The sequence below is a fragment of the Orbicella franksi genome, chromosome 2, assembly GCF_964199315.1.
Source record: "Orbicella franksi chromosome 2, jaOrbFran1.1, whole genome shotgun sequence".
Classification (NCBI taxonomy): domain Eukaryota; kingdom Metazoa; phylum Cnidaria; class Anthozoa; order Scleractinia; family Merulinidae; genus Orbicella; species Orbicella franksi.
Window position 1 is genome coordinate 15,414,078 of NC_138146.1, and position 23,178 is coordinate 15,437,255.

Consider the following 23,178-nt stretch of genomic DNA (forward strand, 5'->3'; position numbering starts at 1 on the left):
TTGCGCTTTAAAACTACCCAAAATAACACCAACATAAATGTTATAAGCAGTTTCTAATGTAGCCCCTCCCCTACCTCAGTTTGTTTCAGCAGCGAAAAAGAAAACATAAATTAATTATAGTCGTGTTTATCCTAAATTAACCTGCCCAATTTTTTACGTAACTTAGAGAGAACATTGGCATCAGTAGTTTACGTGACATCTATTTTTCACGCATGACACGTGCACTGTCGTTTGCCAGTGTAATCATGTTTAGTAATATCAACATCTGTAGTTATTGTATGGTTGGACATATTTATTAGTGTTTGGACCAGAATTGTCATTCCAAGGCCATCACTGTAGTAATATTGAATTCAAGGAAATTAATAACATGACAGCCCGGGTACCAGGGTCTGAAACGAAAATTGATCAGCCCTGGGTCTCTGTCTATATAGTCTCGAACCAATCTTGCGTAATAGTGGTCATGGCGAAATTATAAGACTTTGTATTGGAATATTTATGATCGGTTTTTGAACACACAAATACTACAAAGCTCTTCATAAAAACGCCTTCTCTTTAATCCACAATGCATTGCTTGTTGTCCGTTCGCTTTTTCCGCTGATTTGAAGCGATTTTAGCGAGCTACCGCTTCCTAATTTTCCTACTCCCCAGTAAGCGATAACTCGCTAAAATGGCCTCGTTTCTGTGAAGTAAGCGGTCATACAGCAAGCAATACACTGTGGAGGTAAGGTGAGGTATTTTTTATTGAGAACTTTATAGTATTTTTGCTACCTTTGAGCGATCATAAATATTCCCATACAAACTCTTATATTTCTCGATTTCCCACGACCGCTATTACGTAAGTTGATCATCTCACAGCTGGTGCTTGGGGCGCCTATGGACGATACGACTACCTGGGTTACGTTACACAAAACGTTCGGCATTCATTTTGTCCGTTCTGTTAGTAACAAAACGAGGACGGAAGTTACTGGTTCTTTTTCAGGGATGACGAGGTCTTTCATTCTCACAACCTCGCGACTCAAATTTGGTGGAATAAAGTACAGAGAAATTGAAATTCGACCATCGCTAAGGATGACAGGGTTACTGGTCCTCCTCATTGTGAGGACTGGTAGCCTTATGTGGCTAGTCCTGAATGAAAATGCTTCTACGAAGTAAGACGAAGAGGTTGAAGCACCACATGGAGGACGCATTTTCAACTCCATCGGCAAACATTGATAGTGCGGATGTCGATCGAATCGGGTTGACTGACCACGCAAGTCACGTGCCACGTTCTTACAGCTACTTTCCCAGTTTCCTTTTCTTTCTGTTCAGAGCGTTCGTTTCTGCTTGCTGATTGGATAACATGTGCTCTATTTCCTTCACTTTACGCATGCGCTCTGCGTCCCTAGAAAATGAGAAAAGACATCATTTAATAACGGTTTTAAGTAGAGCGAATAGCTAGTCCGTGGGAAGGTAAAACTTGAACTTATTACACTGCTGCAGAGCTGATACACCAGCACTAAGAGGGTCCAACATAGGCCTTTAGAGCTGCACTTCTCCGCGTCAAGTCCGTAACGCGTGATTTTCTGTACTTCCTAACTGTCCCGCATCCCTTCTGTCAAAATGAGCAAATCCCGCTCCCGCCGAATTGTTTTTATCCCAGCGTCCCGCCTCTATTTTCACTCTCATCCCGCATCCCGCCAAACCTGTGCTGGGCCCTCCACTAACACATTGACAAAACGCAACATTTTCACTTACTTCTCTAACTGTTCTTTTAGCTTTTGTTTCGCGAGGAACTGGTTATCCTTTCTGATTTCTCGAAGAGCACCCTAGAGAGTCGCGAAAAGACAAAACTCAACTGAAATACTTGTAGTATAAACCCAAGGGCTTCTACAATTGAAAATACTGTATACAAATGTCATAGTCTTTTTCAAAGTCCTTGGTTGCTGGTTAGCCTAAGCTAGGTGGGGGGGGGGGGGGGGGGACTCCCATATAAAAAGGACTGTTTCATTTGAAAGAGCACTTCTAAAATAGCGTATTCTGGAGCTTGCTGTCATGAGATGTATCACAACCTATCCCACATTTATAAGACAAGCTCTAGGATTTCTGTCGCACAGCAATAACGAGATGAGTTGGGTGAAGAAACAAGACACCTCCTGCCTACTGTGCACAACGTTGACTTGTCTTAAACTTACCTTATACCCGGGGGGACTCCCATCTAAAAAGGACGGAGATGCTCGTCGGAAATTTTGAAAAGAACCCCTAAGAGGTACCAAGGTCCTGCTTTGTGGGCGTGGCTTGAAAGATTTTTCACCCCTAAGAGGTACCAATATTCTAAAACAACACATTACCTCCTCTCGATTTTTTTCGGCTCAATATCCTAAAAGGTAAAGCAAAAGCTCCCGCTGTGTACCTTTTGAGGCTGAACACCCTAAGAAGTACCAAAAACCGCGTTTTTGACCCCTAAAAGGTACGACGAGCACTCCGGTCATTTATATATGGGAGTCACTCCCCCCGGGAGGTCCCTAGCTAATGTTCCTCTACCTCGCACTCTCCGCATTCGGATTTTGAGCGACATGAACATTTTCCTCTTTCCGTGCTCGGCTTTCACAGCCCGACCTGAATTGAATTGATAACCTTATTTTGACACGGTAAAAATTCCTTCAGCACAGTTTTTATATGGGAGTCCCATATCAAAACCATTTGTGGGCAAATTTAGCAAATAAACACACAGGATGAAAAGCAGAATTAGACTGAAACTGATAAAACGCGCGCCTTAATTCACAGTTCTTAACTACAAACAGAGATAAAGTGATACCTTGAATTCCTTCTTGTACTTGTATCTTAGTTTCTGCCTTTCGTTCGCTGTTTTATTTCCCGTTCCTCTCCTTGATCGGACTTCATAACTTAAAATAAACACAAAAAACACAACCATTTAAAATTGACAAAGTGAATCTGTGTGTGCCATGCCTTTAACTACGAAAAGCAGTACAGTTACAAAACACAGTGCTTAGCGTAACATGTACAAGGTTATCAGTCGTATTACGCCCCCTGGGGGTACTCCACAAAGTTTTGTACCGGGAGGCTCTGCTCCGAGCACCAACCCCTTACCCTTTTGTATACCATTTTTACAGAAAAGGAAACCATTTGGTGTACCTTTTATAGAAAAAAAAAAGGTAATCCTTTCACATACTTACTTAAGAACACTGCATCCCTTTCCTAAACCCTTGGAAAGAAGTCAATGAACAACACTACGGGAGAACATCAAGCATTACCAGAAGAGATGTTAACCAAAAAGACAAGTATCATTTACTCAGTTCCCGTTCACGTTATAAATAAATGACAGATTTCCCTATACCTTTACATATACCTCAACTTGTAACATCACATTCACAACCTTTTCATAGACATATAGCCTGAAAAAGGCACCCCTTTCGGGTAGAGCCTATCCGCATAGGCCGTTATTGGGATCACTTCCCGGATTACATCCCAGATTTTTCGACTGTGAGTTGCCGTTACTCATTCCTACTATCTGGTAACTATCGTTCTTCAAACCATTACTTTTTGGAATCAAGCCAGAAGAAACAGAAACTATTGTAAAACTCACTGATCTTCAAACTTGGGTTCAAATGTCTTGATAGCTTCCGGTCTGCGTGCTTGCAATGTGAGATGTTTTCGAGTCAAGCTCTTGTCATGGAGATCATTTATTCTCGTCAGAAGACCACTGTGAAGTTCCTAATGCAGGGAAAGATGTAATGTAGGACTGAGTTAATCCCAAGAGCGTGACATGACCCTAGCTTGAGGAAGGTTAAGAACGATCTAGGCTTCTAGTTCGAGTTTCGAAAGTGTAAAACAGTGACGAAAATACAACACAAATACTGTACAGCTTGTGGACATCATTACCTTAACAGAAGCAGGATAAAGTTCCACCGGTATTCTGTAGAATAACAGAAATTAAGATCAGTACAAAGCAAATTAAAAGGTCTTGCACCACTCACTACTAGAATTTACAGGAAAAACACCCATTGCACAGGAAAAACAGCTGTCGTTATTAGAAGGATTAGTGAATGACTGTTTGTGTGGTTAAGTCCATAAATCCGCTTAATTTTTGAAAGGGAAATCCTGGGGAACACCTTTGAAAGTTTTCGGAGGTTTAATTTTCGGACAAAAATTTCGGACACTTTGCTGAAACATACCTAAAGAGCCTGCATAGCAAGCGTTCCCGTACGAAGAACTTTTCCGCATTCTGGCCGCGCGTCAATTGGAGCCAGAACAGAAAAATCGACGAAGCAGGGGGTGGTGAGGCGACCAATATTTTCTAATGCGTCTACGATCACTCGCAGAAAATATTTGATCATGCTGATAATTCTATTTTATTAAATCTACCAGCGTTCTATCACGAGTGCCGTTCTCTGATTGGCTACGCTACTCACAACCTATTCCGTTGTAGAGAGCTAGAAGCCTAACAGTGTGCGCTTGTTAACAAACAGGCGGCCGCTTCTTCGCGTTTTCGAAGTGTGAAAAGGTGTTAGATAAAGTGTTGAACGACGAGCAGACTTTTACTAAAACAATTAGATTATTCGCTCTCATTTACTATGCGTGACAGTTGACGAGGGCGCAGCCCTCGTCAACTTTAACGCGATAGAAATCTTGAGCTCATGATCTAATTGTTGCGTGTGTAGTTTTGAGGTAAATTTGCTCCTTGCAAGTTCTATGTTGGATCTGGTCAACGGTCAACCCCAATGCGTACCTTTGTAAATGTTCTTTCACTGGAGCAAAAACCTCAAAACTAGCCGGCACGTCTTGGTACAAGTGAACAAATCGGTCCAAGGTAGAAAGGCAATGGCTTAAAGAGTCAACCCTGCAAAAAAAGGAAACGAAACAGTTTTATGACAGTATAATACATGGCTTTTGCATCAGTTTTTATTTTTTACAAAACACATTCTTTACCTTATTTCGTCACTCGTCAGTTCATCTCGTGTGCTCTCTCCGAGGGTCGTTGTCAGCGGTAAAGGTTTGACAGTAACAGGGCTGAAAAGGTTCAGTCAAAACTAAGCACAAGAAACTATGAAGAAAGACTGTGTCGAGAGAGGTAAGCTAAATGTTTGAGTGAACAACTATACGGACAAAAATCATCTTTGTTTTCTTAGTGGGGGTGTGCGGACCAAATCTTAAAAGCTGGACCCTATTTCAGACCAAAATCTGCGTTTTTCCATACCCTGTTTAAGACCTGAGCGAAAAATCGATATTCCATATCAGACCTCTAAAATTAGCACATGGCTCTAATGTATGACCGCAGCTAACCAGAATTGATTTCAATTTGCGTAGACATTTGAGAAGGGCTACAAAAGTTTGTCGATGGTGATGCGGGAAAAAATAGTTCCTTGTAAACAAAATACGCTATGCCAAGCCAGAGTGAAAAACATACCCTATTTCAGGCCAAAATGGTCGAAATCTATGTCCTTTTTCAGACCAAAACCACACCCTTTGAGGCCTCACAGTACAGCCCCTCCCGGTATCAATTATACCCAAAAAGGCAAAGCTGATGCAAGAGGAAGTTTGGAATTGAAATTGCTATGCTAGCCTCAGGCGAAAGCTATGCAAACTATTCTATGGCCTTCACTGAAGCATCGGCTAAGTTGTACAACCACTGCTTTCACTACTCGTTGAGACTGGTTGACCTTGCCTAAGTGAGTCAAAAGCTTGCCCAACAAAACTTGGAGTTTCAAGTTGCCAGAGGAGCGTAGGAGACTAAATGATTCTCGCTTGACACCAACGAGAGATGGTGAATACTACTGAAGACTTCAAGTCTTTAGTACTTGACTTCTGCGTCGTCTACTACTCCTCCTTGTTCTACTTTTACTCAATACAACTTTAAAATGCACCCACTTTTATGCTAACTCTAGCTTCGCGCAGGACTCAAGCCAAGCGTAAACCAAGGTACAAAAGAAAGTACTCGGATGTAAATCCTAAACGGACGCAGCTGGCTTGCTAAGGCAAGCAGAGATCAACCAATTGAAAACTAGAGGAATACAATAATCTTTAGCAACACTGAGCTAACCTTGGATCTATCTAGGGGAGGCAGAAACCAAGGTCACAAGAACGACATACACATTTACACACTCAGGTGAACATCCGAACACAAAGTTCTAGAGTGAAACGTTTCCAAGGAAAACGGAAGAAGCGTTCAAGAATTGACTGTTTCACAGATTTGAGTTAACCTTGGCTTGCCAAAACTAAACCTGCTGCTTTCTTAAAAACATAATTTCTAAATATTTGGCTCTACAACAGCTTAGCTTCTTAAAGTTGGTTTTCACTAGCGACGGAGTCGTAGTCGGAGTCATAATCAGAAGCGTAAAGCGATACGATCTAGTGAAAATCACACCGACGGAGTCGGAAGAAGAACACCCATTCCGCTTTTGACTCCGTCGCTTACGATCTAGTGAAAACTAGATTGTCGGAGTCGGAAGCAAAAGCGGAAGAATAAACCAATCACAATGCTCGATTCCGGGCCTTGTGATTGGTTGGTCCTTCCACTTCTGCTTCCGACTCCGATAATCTGTTTTTACTAAATCATAAGCGAAATGGAACCGTTCTGATTCTTCCAACTCCGATTCCGTCGAGCTTATGACTCCGCTTACGACTCCGATTTTCGATTTTCACTAGGTCGTAAGCACTCTTACGTCTCTGACTACGACTCCGACTCCGACTCCGTCGCTAGTGAAAACCAGCCTTTAATGCTACATAACCCTGTCTTTTTTCAGTGTTACCGGATGATTAACAACGACGACTTCCCTTGAATCAAGAACGCAGTCTGAAAATATTCCGAAAACAAACTTCACCGATTATCCAAGACAAACCTTCAATACTGACCTTGAATCCGATTGAAGTTTAAGAAGATCTCGCCATTTGCTACTGTCTTTAAATGGGAGTACAAGTTGAGCTGCGAAAAATAAAATATTTATTCACCTTCAATCAGTCAATGAAGAGAAGGGGGAAGCCATGCAATGTTCGACTGCTTCAGCCTGGAGCTGAACGGCGATGTTGTCACCACAAATAAAAGACGCAAAAATCTCTCCCACAACAGAATAATGTTCCACTGAAAAGCAAAAGGATGTTGGTTGATACTTACGCGTAGGACTCTCTTTCTTGGAAGCCAAGAACAAAATTCCACCTAAAAAATTGACGGCTTCAGGGACGAATCGCTTTGATAAAGCTACGTACTGCAAAAGAAAATTAACAATGAATACTTTGACATTTCTTGCATAAGTCTTTTCCTACTGGTTTACTCAATAATAACAAAAAGCGATCAGCATCGGACAATGGGGAAACCATTGTTGAGAACATTGCCTCTGAACAGGCTCCGGCTGAAAGGGCCTGACCGCGGCTAAAAGGGCCGAGAAGAAACTGGTGGAGAGTGAAGTGACCGAGGGGGGATCCTCAACTGGAGAGCCTGTACATAGGCTATTGAGAACAACGCCCACGACACAGGAAAGACAAAAACAAACAAACAAACAAACAAACCTCAAGGAACAGGTCACAGACAAAAAGACCTCTGAACACGTCTCGCATACATCGCACTGGACTCTGCAAAGAATAAACAAACAAAGATAGAAGAATAAGCCTGAACGGAGTTGATAAACTATAACACATTCCTTCAAATATTTTCGCTCGCACGCGATCATGCAGTCAAAGCGCGTCACGTGACTGAATATTCTCCAGCTAAAACTGGAGAATATCTGAGTGACATTCCCCAATTTTCAAAGCTGCGCGTTTTACGAAAAATATTTGAAGGATAATAAACACAAAAGCCTCCATTTGGCGCGAAAGTAAGCTTGAATATTTGTCCTTGGACATTATCTGTTCCCCGAAACTCACAGTTTCCCTCGAGCTACGCTCTCAGTCGAAAAACTGTTGGCTTCTCAGAACAGATAATGTCCCAGGACAAATATCATAATATGCTTTCGCGCCAAATAGAAGACTACTGTTTGTCTTGGGTCGCATCAAACACCTAAATCCTTGACTGATAAACAAGTTGTGACTACCTGTGCCAACACCTGAGATAACAGGACCATAGCTGGCGTACAAACAGAGTGTTTGAAGTCTGATGTGGAAAACAACATGGATACAATCCGAAGGTACAGCAACTGAAACAAAATAAGAGTTTATAGTCATGATAGGGAAAAGATCTACCTACTTACTGTGAAATCTGCATCAAAGAACATTTCCTAGACACAATATACATGTTTTAGAAACTGGAAGAGCATTTAAGATCCGGATTTAAGATTTAAAAAAAAAAAACTGCGCTAACAACACAGTGAACAGTATTTACCATAACAATAACGATCACAAAGATACGACGTGGCAAGGACTGTTTCATTTGAAAGAGAACTTCTAAAATAGCGTGTTCTGGAGCTTGCTGTCATGAGATGTATCACAACCTATCCCACATTTGTAAGACAAGCTCTAGGATTTCTGTCGCACAGCAATAACGAGATGAGTTGGGTGAAGAAACAAGACACCTCCTGCCTACTGTGCACAACGTTGACTTGTCCTTAACTTGCCTTATACCCGGGAAGACTCCCATCTAAAAAGGATGGGGGTGCTCGTCAGAAATTTTGAAACCAAGATCCTGTTTTGTGGGCGTGGCTTCAAATTTTTTTCACCCCTAAGAGCACCTGAGGTATCAATTCTAAAACAACACATTATCTCCTGTGATCTTTTCTCCGGCTCCTTTGCAACCCCTAAAAGGTACGATGAGCAATACCGTCCTTTTTACATGGGAGCCCCCTCTCCCTGGGACCTTACATCTCGGCAGTCAAGTTTAATCTCTACTAGCTAATGGGTACTCCAAAACTAAATTTTAGAGTCTTACCTCAGGAAGACCCAAGAACATTCCTTTCCCGCCTGAAAGAGGTTAATATAAAACATTTTGTGGTTTAGCTACGAGTACAAATGATTTCCTGAACTTATCAACGTGGATTTGGTAGAGGTAAATTTTTGTGAAGCTGATACAGTCGAACCTCCCGTAAGCGACCACTCAAAATGTCAAGCTTAAGTGGTCGCTCACGGGAGGTGGTCGCCTAGGAGAGCTTAGACCATGTTGCATCAAAATTTTGCCTCATAAGATATGGTAAATGCAGACACTTACCCATATTTTAAATGCTTTATTCATATAAGAAGTCAATTTCGATAAAAAATACAGTGCTTCCCATCAAAACATTTCCGTGCTATCCAGGTATACGATAATGTTACAACACCTTATCCATTTTCCTCTCTATTATCGGTCAATTGGTCGCTTACGGAAGGTTAAAAACAAAAGAAAATTTCAACCTTTAAGCTCTAAAAGTGGTCGCGGTCGCTTACGAGAGGTGGTCGCTTACAAGAGGTTCCAAATAGTGATTTTACTTGGAGACTTTTCGTATTTTGGAAAACTGGTCGCTGAGGAGAGGTGGTCGCAACCGGAAGGTCGACTGTATTTCGATTGTTAAACGAAGGCCTAACGCTCGAATCGTAAGCTCCACAAACGCGGAATGTCAATGACAATCGGATGAAGCCCTTCGCTGATAGACTCGCGAATGTCGAGGTTGCAATGAGAAGGACTCCAGAAGATAAATCAAAATCAAAGACGTGTGAGAGAGACTTAGGGGAGACAGATGCAGGACCAGTTACAACGTTAGTGTAAGGACAGGCAACATTCAGTAACGTTGTTTAGTTATAGCCTACAGTGCGACTTAGATCAAAGGGTATTTAAACAACTAGCCAAAATAGCCTCCTGCGTGACGCTCATTGGGCTCGTCACGCAATCTCTTCTCGTCCGTGACGCGAAAAAAGACCTCGTGAAAAAAAGCGAAAGAGGGGCTATTCGCAGTCTACCTCTCCTTAGTAGGTAGGAGCCTCCATAGAACAAGGCACAAATCAGTTGACGATTAACGATTTCTATTTATATACAGATAGAAATATTACAAGTAAGCTATTTTCACCTTGTCTGTCTCGATTCTCTGTGAACTGTTTGTGTATATCCTTTACAATCTGCTGCATACATTTAGCGGAGTGAACGGGAGAATACTGCGCCACATCAAACAGATGTCTGCAATGAAGCAAAATATAAACTCAACGGCTGCTTCAAGCGCTTAACCTTTACATGAGCTGAACTTTAATTCCAAACCCTAGGATGCAAAAACCTTTAGCTCTAATACCCAGAAATTTCCAATGAAAGCCCATTTTTTCTGTGAATGCTGGAGGATTTCTAGTTAAAGTAAGGAACTCCGTAAAACTGTAAATTTCCGTCACTTCTGTTTCTGTATCATTTGTACGTTTCACCTGCTTCCAGTCTGTTTTTACTTACAGTCTGTCTGATTTTGGCAAAGTCGTATTCAAAGGAACTCTAACCGGGTTCTTTCTACCAATGGTTAAGTACTCCTAGTCCATGATTTCTCAGTGCCCGCCAACAAAACATCTGCGAATCGCTGCCGAGGAGCGAGTTTTGACACATCAGAACTTTACATCCGCTCGGAATTGAGCTCATCACTCCATAACGAACGTGAACTTTACTCGTGTGGTGTTCACTCCATCCAGTGCTTGAGGCAACAGCAGGCGACCAATATTTGAGTCCTGGGTCGCGAAGATCCACAATCAGAGACAAACGTGTTGAGACATTTTTGCAAATCGGACGTTTTCAAACCAAGATCCGTACTTCCCTTGATAAAAGAAACACCTTTTACGTCAAAAGTCACCCCCTCCCCAAAATCAATGTTGAAACGGGCTTTGGCGGCGCTGCCACGTGGTTACAACATTGGCACGGGGGACGGGGGGCGGGGGGAGGGGCGAAATGTGAGGAGTGTAGGTTGGGCAAATTACACTTGAAGGGAGAAAGTTTGCTTTCGGGAAGTGTCTCAGCTACTTTTGTCCCTGATTGCAGGTAAGAATCTGGCACTGCCTCACACGTCAAACGTAATGTATTGCACATAAGTCAAGCGAAAATTAGCGAAAAAACAAATAAAAAAAGAAGATGATTTGTTTAAAGGGTTCTAGCTGGTACTTACCGTGTCACCTTGTCAATCATCTTGAGTCCTGCCGAACCCATGCGCGAGAGATCACCGACGTACTCCAACAAAATACTAAACAAGGCCTGGAGGAAAAAAATAGGTCACGGAAACAGGGTTACAACCACATTATTTCAATTTTTTTTATTTAATGATGCTCATAGATTAGCTCTTTGGCAGATTACTGGAGAATTGACCCGGGGGGGTACTTTGGGAATTTCTGGGTGGGGATGTGCCGCTGGGACCCTGGAACCCTTAGCCTATACCAGAGCTAGGTCAGCTGAATTTTGCTACCCTATACTAGAGTAAACTCCCCAAATCCCCTTATCTATCGACACTGTTGAGGCTGATTTGAGTAAATTTAAACTTGCCGATTTGATTTTTTTATATTTTTGAGTGGCAATTCCTGGTTTCCTTAGTCTAGATAAAATCTTCAACCAACTAGTCAGTTTTGTGAAAAATTATACCCTATTCTAGACCCAAACGCTCTGATTTATATACCCTATCCTAGAGTAAACTGCTTGAAAACCATACCCTTCACAGCGGCATATACCTATATAGCTTATCTATGACAGTGCCCCCCCCCCCCTCCGGGGGAATTGACTACGTTGTTAGTCGACCACTTCTGAAGAGATCGCCAATTAAAAGCCACAGTGAAGTAGCCCATTATTCTTTTCACCAACGTTTAGCTAAGTCAGTGCATCTTGAAAAGTTCAGTTTTGCAATCCATGTTCATCTTTTCAATCCCTAACCATCCATGTTCCTTTATGGTTTATTATTATCCCTTAGGCGTTTTGCTATTTTAGTAAACTACTATTTTCAGGTTTCCTTCAATTTAAAGGTTATTTTTTACATGACCAAAATAACTCAAAATACCGTGACTGAGCTCATTTAATCTTTGGGAAGAAGTGCTGGTCAGGTACTTGAGAGACAATAAAGACTATTCACACTAGCTCTGTGGTTACTGTAGTATAAAAAATTGGACTTGCAAAGCCTCTGCAATACGTCCTTTTTACCTCCATTTTTGGTTTATTTTCAGGAGTTATCTTCGGATTATGACATGCCTTGATCCTCTCAATGATTGTCAACTGTTCTTTGTACGACCTTCAAAATAAAGCATCAGTACATCAGCTGATCGACAAGTTTTTAAAAGGAGTAAGACCAGTTTAACAGGTTTTTGCATTGTATTAGAACTCTTGAATACGTGCAAGGCAAAAGAAGCTTTCATGAGTGAGAAGAAACATGTTGACAAATCTCCTTATACTATACATTTTGTACCAGAGTGTACTATAGCTTGGCCCTTTTCTCATCACTAAAACATCAATATAATTACTTGACGTGTTTTACACGCTCACCAGAATACAACACTTAGTTCCAGAATCAAGAAAAAGGAGCTTTTCGAAAACGCTCTTCAAACCGGAGGAATTTGAAAACGCTGGCTTTGCGTTTTAGTGTGGGTGAAAAACATTTTGAAAAAGAAGCTTTTCGAAAACTATACAATCACGACAATCATGTGATTTCCCTACCAGAGTTTTTCTCAAACACAACTTCAAAATAACCGGTTATTGTTGGATTTTCAAATTTCTTCGGTGTAGTGAAGGCGGGGCCTTGTGACACACTCGGCCACTTTTTTGTTCTTACCACATTTTGATGTCATCTGTAATCAACTGCTCAACAAAAGCGCGGCATCATGGAATCTATTCGTTTAAGCTGTACTTCTAAAATTATGCAGTGATGCCTACACACTGTTACTTACCAGCCTTCTATAAGTTCTTTAAACTCTTCAAATGACTTTGGTGCTGAAAATCAACATTACAGCAAACGTTAAGATATTAAAATGACACACAGGATTTGAAATATTGAAAAACCACTGAACTAATTAAAGCTGAGGTCTACCAAATGGTTATCTTGATTAATGTCAAATCAACAAAAACGTCAGGTTCGACAAAAAAAGTGCGCAATATATGGGAAATGTTTAGGATGTAGTTTACCTTTAAATGTAAATGGCAGCTCTTTCTTTGACTGGTTGGCTTCGGGCCTGTTTTTCTGCTAAAGAAACAGCACAATACAACAAAACGTTCCACAACTTTAACGCAATATCCTGGACTGCAAGGCCTTCTCTATGCATAGGCAAATCAAAACAAGGCTTAAATCACTCGTCCAGAGTTAATAGTACCTGCATCAGCAGGCAATAGGCCCTTTTGCACAACCCGGTCTCATGGTACGAAGTCAGCCATGCTGGGATGCAAGTTACACCGTGGAACTTCCAAAACAAAGCAACTTGAACCAGTCCAGCTTGGCTTGCCTTCGTTTTGGAAGTCCCACCGGGTAACTTGCACCTCAGCATGGCTGATTTTGTACCATGTGACCAGATCGAACAACTGAGGGTCTATTGAAATACTTAGCTCTTTATCAACAAACAAGTTGCACTAAGAAGAATTTTTTTCAAAAAAACACAAGACACTTTCCAAAGTCAATTTTGTGTTGTTGAAAGGGTTGCAAAACTGTTTGTGTTCATTTTAATCTGTAATGTTTTTATTTTATTTCTTAATGTTTTTATTGGTTTTGTTTGTGTGAGTGTAAAATGACAGGAAAATGACTGGGGAGATGGAACAGAAAAGTAAGATGTACTGCATGTATGTACTGTAATAAAAAACTATTATATTAATAATAGAGTCTGCTAAAAGATATGTTTCAAGAAGCAATTTACCAGAATGTTTTCTTGCTGTTCTTTTTTCATTAGTGCTTTTGAGTCAGTGTTATCCAGTTCATCATTGCTCTCTGAAGAAGTAAACAACCACCACTTGAAGTTACATTAAATGCAAATATGGAGCCTTGTTAAATCAAATATTAGTTCTTCTGTTGTCTGATCAAATTTCTAAACCACAGATAGCGACAAAATAGCCTCAACAATGATGATTTATTCCTTAACTGAAAGCATTTCATAACAAACACAGACAACTTACACAATGTCAATGTTTACATTAACATACTATTTCATCAAAGTCATTGCTATTTGTTATCCATACATCCATCTGAAGGTCCTTGTCATCATCATCATTTGATTTTATTCAATTCTCTTTCGCAAACTCTCATTACATGTGGAAACCTACTTGTCTGCACACACACCTTCTATGTTCAAAAAACCCTAGTAATCTGTTCACACAATTTCTATGTTCACCGAGATTGGGAGCACAAGAAAAATACAAAATGCGGGGGATTGAACGAATGTAAATGCTAAGATCTCCTGCTCTGCACTGATTCGTGCATGCTCACTACGTACTCTTGTTCACTTTTTGAAAGAGAAGAAAAAGGAAATGGCTGAGGACAGCCTGAAAGCATTGTAATTGTGCATTGTATTTCTCACCTTCAGATTCAAGGTCAGAACCATTATCATCCTCAGAACTTTCTTCTTCGTTATTTTCCATATCGTCATCATCCTCATCATCATCATCACCAGTAGAATTATCACCTTCTTCTTCTTGATCTTCTCCTTCATTGGACCCACTTTCATCAAGTTCTTCATCACTGTTATCAGTATTATTCAACTCATCATTACCTTCATCTGCAACATTAGATATGCCACAAACATCTCTAATGCATTTTACTATGCTGCTCAACAGAGTACAATAAACAGATTTATTTACATTTGTACACTTTTGAAATACTGTTATGACTGTCTGATATACTGACTGAGAAAAAGTATATGTAAGTGAATATATGAAAGATCATATTTGAACTGCGGAGAAAGATATGAAGACATGATTGATCATCACAGTTATATAGTTACACAACTTAAGCAGTTGTGAAATTAAAGCCTGAAAAAAATTCAGGCCTGAACGGGATTCGAACCCATGACCTCTGTGATACCAGTGCAGTGCTCTACCAACTGAGCTATCAAGCCAACTGGGAGCTGATCATGTTGTGAATTCATTATATACCTGTAGATGGTGAAGAATGCAAGTGAATATATGAAAGATCATATAATTATTTGAACTTCACCATCTACAGGTATATAATGAACAAGTTGTGTATATAACTGCGACGATCAATCTTGTCTTCAAAAAACATATGTCTTACCCTCAGCATTTATCATTGACCCATCTTGATAACTTAACAAACATCTGTCATCTTCAGCTGGTGTGAAGCTGTTTATCACAACAATACAGAAACGCAGGGAATGAGATTTTAAATGTGATATGCAAGTTTTAGGTAAGAAATGAAATACTGTCTGATCCACTGGTCAAAAACATTTCACTATTTTTAGGGCAAACTGGCTTTATGGAAGGAATAGCAGGTAATACCACACAGTCTGCCAGGTGTTATGTTAGTTATGACAAGCATAAAACGGATGTGTCCAAAAACTCAGATTTCAGACTCTTGAAACTCGGAGTCTCTAGGTTACTGTCACATGTGATATACAACAGTTGTTCTGGACATCATTTACCTGTCACCGAGGTCATCAGCTGATATGTGTTTAGGTTTCTTGTCCACAAGAGGTAAACCTTTCATTCTTCTTTGCCGTTCCAGCTGAATCACAAAGAAATAAGAAAATAGAAAAACTTGATGAATCAAAAAATTAACAACAATAATATGTATTAAAAAAACAATGTACTGTTGACGATTTCCGACAACTTTCCGAAGATTCTGCAAAAATTGTCTGAAGGCCACACAAAAGTTTCTGAACATTTTCTGAAAATTTCCCAAGATTAGCAAAGATTTCCAAAGATAACTGAAGATTGCTGAAGACTTTTGAGGAAGATCCAAAGATGTTTGATCACACACCAACAAATATACCGGTAACTGCAGCTTAAGGGTCAAATATGATATCAGTGAAGTCTTCAATATTTTCACTGGTGGGATATGGAAAATACGCCACCTGAGTCCCAGATATGGTTTCGTATGAATTTTACAAGTGGTGTATTTTCCAGTAAAACACTCGTGTTTATATAATAAATTGCAACATTATATTATTTATACCATTTGATAAGGTATAAAAAAACTCCTTAAGAACAATGCTTTAGTTTGCATTAGAGTGTTTTTTGGTCAAAAATGCACTTCAAATGATTTAATATCTGGAGCATTCTTGTTACCACAGTTTATTGGCAATTGTATCAGTGGGAATATTTCTATGATACTTGATATATTAACTTACCTCTAATTTGTTGAGTCTTTCCTGTTCTTCTTTGGCAATCTCATTTTCTGACTTTAATCTGTCAGTGGCCTAAAAACAACACATACATTTTGCATTAAGTCTCCTCTAACAGGGTGTTAGATATTAAAATAATAAAATACCATAATTCTGAATCATTTGATTGGACCACAAGTTCTGCAATAGCCCTTTTCACGGTTAGTTTTTCGTATTTGCTTTTAGTTACAATGAAATCCAGTGTGGTTGCGAGGCAATTTTCGGGCTGAAACAACATGTATAAAATAGCCCAAAATTGCATCACATGCATGCTAGATTATAATAGTTAATTATTAATAACTTACTTTGCCTTTAAGCTCAAATGCCAGTTGTCTGACTGCAATGTCATAATCATCTGCCTTGGAAGTTGATGTCTCTTCACTGTGAGGCCCCTAACAAATGAGTCAAAAATTGTTCTGTCTAAAATACAGTCAAGTTATTGTTCATAATAAACTCATTATAAGGTCCCATGCACAAGCAGATATGCATCTGTAAGGTACCTGCAAGTACTAATAAATTAGAATAAAAAGGGCTTTAACTAAATCATGAATATTACCATTTGCGAGACAAGATTTTGTATTTTCTTCCAGTCCTTATCAAGCTTGTCTCTTAATGTGACTGTTTCCTCTTTTGCCATTTGACGTTCATGCTAGAAATAAATGCAAAAAAAGATTTTAAAATGCTACACTTCCATGACTCTGCAACTTGAATTTCACAGAAGGGCTCGAAAAAAGTGCCATCCAGTTGTCAGGGACAAGGAGATTTCCTAGCGGGCAAGTAACCGTTCATTCTCACCTGCCCGATGGGCAAGGGATCACGCAGGTCATCTGCTAACTAAATCATTAAAAGAGCAAACTAAGACTTGCCCAGGCTAAGCAAAATTTGAGAGCTGCCTTGTCCCAAGGGCAAGCTTGAATTCAAGTATGTTTTGAGCCATGCACAGTATTTGACCTCTGGGAAATGGATTTGACTCATCTGCTATGCATACCAGGCGAATGCTTATATAACTCAATCTATTCATCAATCAATCAATCAATCAATCAATCAATCAATCAATCAATCAATCAACAGACACCTAGGGTATTTGCAGACCACTCCATTTCTTCAATGGACATCAAGGGTTCTTGGCCAAACCAAGAGCCTTAGTCACTTCCAGCAAGTTGTTTTCTTTTCTTAACAGAAATGTTTTATTGCATTGTTTTATTGTTTTATTTTATTATCTCTTCTAAAGGAATTCTAAGGATATACTTAAATTCCCCCAGGGTTTTACCCATGTGTGAGACTATGGCACCTTCCCAGTTAATTAACTTTTATTTGAAAATTACATGCTTTTCTGAATAACTTGGATGCTTTTTGAGATTTCTATATTGTTTTCTACAAATATTAGGTGAAATGCATGTCTCCAATTTAGTTAAATAAAACAAAAAAAACCTTTTTTTTCTACTCTTGAAGGTGGAAAGTAACCTTAGTTAACTACAGTTAGTTTTGATTAGCCTTTGGATGACGTCAAAAAGCAACTGTATCAAGACTTGTCATGTTTCATTACATTCCAGACATTGAGAAGAGAGTTCAAAATACAATATACAAAGAAGCACTTTTGACAAACATTAAAGTGTATGGAAAAGAGATGAAACACTTTGTCAAATGCTTGTGATATCTTTTAATCAAAACTACAACTATAAGGAGAAAATGAAGAATTGAAATTTACTAAAATTAAGCTACCAGTAATTAAGATCTGATATCCAAACTATGGTTATGGCTATGACTTCCTTTGTTTAAAATTTTCAAATTAGGAGTGAGTTTCAGAATGACATTGCATTAAGAAAACACTATGCCACTCACCTTCTTGATCTTGGCTTTGGCAACTACTTCTTCCATGATCTCTTTCTTACTCTTGTGTTTTTCTGCAGTCTAAATCACACATGAAGAAACAAATTATTACCTTTTTTGGCAAGATAAGTCAAAGGGATAAAGCTATAATTCTCAAGATACATAGCATTCTTGTCAAAGAAAAACTAAATAGACCTAAATAGACCTAAATTTGGAGCTAAATAGACCTCAGAGTAATAAATAACATTGAGCAGACCTGAGCTAATAATTATAAAGGTACTATCACCTGCTTGTCATCTGCGCTTTTCTTTGTGAGAAAGCCACCAAAGTGTAACTCTTTTACGTCATCAGCTGCAAAACAATTAGAGTTGAACATCCACTCGGCAGGAGGAGGCAGCATGGCTGAGTGGTTAGAGCGCCGGATTTGAAGTCTGTTGGTCCCGGGTTCAAATCCCCTTCTGACAGCTAGCTGATGTTGTTCTCGGTGGCCCCGAGTTCAACTTCTCAGCTGCATTTGCAAACAGCCAACTGGTCTGCCTCCCACCAGTTGGGATTCTTAACCTAGTTATGTTTATTTGAATATTTATTTATGATTATTTGTTTACAGTGGTCCTGAAAAGCCCCAATGGGGAGTGCCCAATTAAGTATACAGTATACAGTGTACAGTACACTTTAAGACACCCCATGTGGTTAGACACACTACAACAGAAGTTAGTTGGTAATAGTGGCTGATGGCAGGAAAACTTGGCATCTCTCAAGGATATAATAGATCATTCATTACCCACCAATTCGGGGTTATATGCCAGATCGCAAAAATCTTGAAGTGGGTTCATGGTTGGTACTGTTAAAGTGCTACTCATCATGATTGTTATTATCATTGAAGAACATCTAGATGACATATATGTTTCCTGATACTAGCTATTTCTAGAAGCACTGTCAACTGTATGAAATTACAGTTTGATCCTGAATTTTTGAGCCACCTAAGGACTGGAAATTGGTTCAAACAATGGGCAGGTAGGGTACTTCTAGGACTTCTAGGAGCAAAAAGTGTGTCAACGATATTGAAAAAACAATCAAGGGCACAAATGATCAGGATTCTACAGTGTTCAAGCTTTTTTGCTTGTCATTGTCATCATCACTGTCATCCTCAGTCTGTTAAACATCAAGTGGTGCATGACGCATCAACAAGTACGCTATTTTTACTAACAAGTCGGTGTAACTTTTACCAGCATCTTCCTCGTTGACATTGTCATCATCATCGTCATCACTCAGCTGGACATCTTCAAATTTGTCAATCTCACCAAGTGACTGTCCAAGGTGAGTCAGTTCCTCATCCTCCAGTCTGTACTTTCCATGGTGTTCATGATGATGCTGAAGATCAATAATACACAAGGTATCAAGTTTAAATGAAGGTGCAAACTCTCAATTCAACCCAGCAGGGCTTCTGATATTTCGTGTGGTTGCAGAGCCACAAATTTCAAGTAAATCTGTGAAATCTTGCAAAATTCACTAAAAAACGCAAAATATCATGAAATTCATTGGAAATCATACCAAATACAGGTCGGTGCAACATATTTGAAACTTATCTTGGCTGTTAAGGCTGTTTAGTTGCTGTAAACTTGCAAATTTATCATGAAACTTCGTCACGGCAACGAGTAAACAGCATCCAAAAACTACCAGGTGTTCTTATATTAATGTTGTGGAAAACTGGGCACTCACTGTGGCCACAATGTAAAAAGCTTTGCCATTGGCGCATTTCTTGAGCGCATTGTTATTAAAAGAGCAAATGATGATTTCTGTTAAAAAGAACCTTGTCGTCAAACACATACAAACACGTACTACAGTCCAAACGAATTGCTCAACTTTTCCTGCAAAATCGCCAGTTTTACGAAGGCAGTGTTCCTGCTGCTGTTGTAATTGCATAGACTCATCATTTTCCGAAAAAAAAATGGCAAAATTGCCGTCTCTTTGAGTTACAAACATTTGTCAAATCAGTGCAAAACCGATCAATTTCCCACGAAATTGGCCGCTTTTACCAATCGTTTTTTAGCGAAATTTGCCCCAAAAATTCCCAAGAATTTCCCCGCAAAATCAGTCGTTTTTTCCGCAAATTTGTCCTGGAAATCCTGTGAAATTTGACTTTTTTTCGCGACTTATCAGAAGCCCTGACCCAGCTAGTGCAGCAAGGTGTAACTATGTTCTTAAGTGGGGCTCTTCAATTCCATTTCCCTTCAATACACTTCCAACCTTGACTTGCCAGTTCTGCACCTAGGAACATGAATACTGGCCAATGTGCAGTAGGATAACTTTTGAAAAAAATGTGAATTTTATCCAACACAGTATGCAGATTCAAATTATTCTGACCAAATATTTCTGTAAACCATTACCTTCTTCTCCATAGTAAATCTCTTCATCATCTTGTCTTCGAGTGTCATCTTCTCATCGTATTCACCAAAGCGGCGATCAATGAACATGTTAGCCTATTTAGAAATTGACAATCTGAATATCATGTTATGTTTCTCATAAAGGAGCCATGGTCATATGACCAATATTGTTAAAATTTTATTGATCAAGAAATTATTCATCCAGCCAGAAATACCAGGTTATAAGACACTTTTGGGGTGATACTTTGGTAGGAACCTGTTTCTGAAATACTTAATAATTCTTCATTAATAAGTTTCATCCAGAAAATTACTACACAGTGGATTCAAATAGCCCCAAATTCCATGGTCTCTCAATGAGGGGGCATGATCACGATGCTGAAAAAGTTGGTTATTTGAAACAGTTATTTCAAACAGTCCTATCTGCTATCTGCTAATGTAAGCTGGAATAGAAACTTTTTGCTTTTCAGTGTCTCATCTGGAATTGCCCTAAAATCTAATAAAATGATAAAATTCTAAAACATATCATTTTCATGTCTGTAACTACCTAGAGGTTTTTTGATTCCTTTATTGTGTTACAATCTTCTGTGTATTCATGAACATTGTACAGATACTTTAATATATGGAAAATACTATTAATAATTCCCTGCTGTAATTGCTCACCTTATTTTTCTGCTTGTACTCAACCAAAAGTGTCCTCTGCCTCTGCATAATCATTTATTAATTAAACAAAGAAAACATTATCAGTAGATGTTATCCCTGTGCCAGTAATGTAGAGGAGAAACAAAACAATGCCAAAGCGGCCAAAGCCACAAAGGCATGACCCAACTTATCAAAGCAGAGTGAAATATTTTAGAGTCAAGTGAATAGTGTTTGTCAGTCGATGATGTTATAAGTCTGGTCCGTTGACCGTGATTGGTCAGTTTAGCCATGATGGTATTAGCTGGAAGACTCATGTAAAGTTTGTCATCAGTCATTGGTGGGTTTCGATCCATCTATTGTTAGTCAAATTGGTCAGTTTTTGGTCCGTCTATTGTTAGTCAAATTAAGTCGGTCTGTTAGAAGTCCATTTGTCGGTTTCGCTTCCGTTATGGATAAGGCATTTCTAAGGCACTGGTAGTAGTTGACATCTGTTAAGTGGGGTTTGTTCTAGGTTAGTGTACCAGCTTTCCAGAGTCAGTTGTTGTATTTTAGATCTTTCACATGTAGCTACCAATAGAGGTGTAGGTATGGTTTATCAGGGATCTAGTTTTGAAGGCAATTATATCAATTATTACATGGCAATATGGTAGAATCAATAGAAACACTGGAATGCCAGAAACCTGGAAACCCAAAAATCTGGAATGCTGGAAACCAAGGCTTGGAATCCTAAAACCTTGAATGACTTTTTTTCAGATAAGAAAAGGAGTTAAAATAGGTCGGAACAGTTTTGGGAGATGTTTGAGACTCTTTGGAAAGACAAAATATACTGGTCAATATAATATAACCAACATCGGGGCTGACGTTATCCGCATTGCTAATGGAACTACAATTGTAAACTTCATATTGTAGTTGATATCTGATTGTCTCCACAATTCTCTTTATTATTTAACACAATTTTCCATCCTTTATACATTGGTTGAAATCTTGTGATCTATTTACCTTAGCCTTCTGCTTCAGCAAATAGTTTATGTACTATTCTGACTAATAACTCAAAAAAGACAGGCTTCAACAAATGTAGTCATTTCAGGTTTTAGGTTTATGGCATTCCGGCATTCTGGATTTTCCACATTCCAGCTTTTAGGGGACAACCCTGTTTATGTAACTCAATGCATCTTCCTAAACTAACTTGAAAGTTAGTTTAGGAGGTTTCAAATGTCTGTGGAAGTTCTCACTCCCATACTAATTACATCAGTTCAGGCCAGTCATGCCAGGGAGTCACACCACAACATAATAGCAGTCAAAAATTAACGCACCATGATTCCTTCACCAGTTGCACAGTAACTTACACAGGGTTTGGCTCAGGTACATGTACATAGCTAAGGGCAGGGGTCTCATTGAAGGCTGGGCAACAAACAAATTGACCAGCTGCAAGGATAATTTTGCCCGCCTGGTTTGACCATCTGGAGGAAAGTTTTTCTTATCATGAAGTTCAGTTCAAAACGTTCCTCCCGTGTTTGAAAACCAGTTGCCCTTATACTGAAAACGTTAAATTGTGAAATCCCTGTGAGGAAGGCAGCAATCATCTTCTCTTTGGGACTCTCTAGTTATTTACTTACACTTAACTACATATCAGAGGATACCTACCTTCTTTATTGCTTTTGATCGAGATATCCCAGGCAATCCCGTATCATGTTTGAGCTTTCTTCCGAGTATATCATGTTTTCTCTTGTTGGTATGAATTTCAAAAGGATTGTTTTTCACTTCTTTGGGTCCAGAATGGGCCGACTTTCTAGCCAACTTTTGAGCAGCTTTCTTTGACTTTACCATGCTGCGTTCAATTAATAGTTTGACAGCGGACGAAACAATAATTTACAACTAAAAACCTTTAAAAGCTAACGTGCTCAGTCCTGCACGTGTTCCATACGGGTAGTTCGCCATTTTGCTACATTTTGTGAAGTGTTATACAAAGCGAATTTCGTATGTAAAGATATCGCTGACCAGTATTTATTGGGTACTCGAGGTCGTGTTCGATGTCGTGTGATGTCGTGTTCGAGAACATAGAGTTCTGCAAGATGCTATTGTTATATCAGAAAATCACAAGGAAGCAATGGTTTGC

At 39.4% G+C, this 23,178-nt stretch overlaps 1 protein-coding gene across 2 annotated transcripts; it reads right to left on the bottom strand.

Annotated features, from left to right (window-relative positions):
- Window positions 1-68: 68 nt before the first annotated feature.
- Window positions 69-22,992, bottom strand: LOC145478205 (nucleolar protein 14-like). Of its 2 annotated transcripts, none has more exons than XM_081456152.1 (30): window positions 22,707-22,992; window positions 21,084-21,125; window positions 20,427-20,519; window positions 19,266-19,410; window positions 18,326-18,390; window positions 18,052-18,120; window positions 16,766-16,858; window positions 16,515-16,601; window positions 16,177-16,245; window positions 15,469-15,551; window positions 15,102-15,169; window positions 14,389-14,586; window positions 13,732-13,802; window positions 13,013-13,067; window positions 12,778-12,820; window positions 12,038-12,125; window positions 11,022-11,107; window positions 9,960-10,066; window positions 8,852-8,883; window positions 8,022-8,123; window positions 7,501-7,563; window positions 7,109-7,199; window positions 6,850-6,919; window positions 4,927-5,007; window positions 4,727-4,837; window positions 3,880-3,913; window positions 3,584-3,711; window positions 2,795-2,882; window positions 1,735-1,805; window positions 69-1,381 (listed from the first exon to the last, which is right to left on the bottom strand). In XM_081456152.1, the coding sequence occupies exons 1-30, from the start codon at window positions 22,887-22,889 to the stop codon at window positions 1,276-1,278; spliced, it is 2,622 nt and encodes an 873-aa protein (XP_081312278.1). In that variant the 5' UTR covers window positions 22,890-22,992; the 3' UTR covers window positions 69-1,275. The 2 variants fall into 2 exon arrangements, with proteins under 2 accessions (XP_081312278.1, XP_081312277.1); XM_081456151.1 differs by having other exon boundaries at window positions 13,013-13,070.
- Between the last annotated feature and the right edge of the window lie 186 nt (window positions 22,993-23,178).

Coding starts and splice junctions, on each gene's coding strand:
- LOC145478205 (XM_081456151.1), bottom strand. CDS start 22,889: ATGGTAAAGTCAAAGAAAGCTGCTCAAAAGTTGGCTAGAAAGTCGGCC. Junction 20,520..21,083: donor AGTACAAGCAGAAAAATAAG/GTGAGCAATTAC, acceptor ATTTCTAAATAG/GCTAACATGTTCATTGATCG. Junction 10,067..11,021: donor ATGATTGACAAGGTGACACG/GTAAGTACCAGC, acceptor GCTTCATTGCAG/ACATCTGTTTGATGTGGCGC.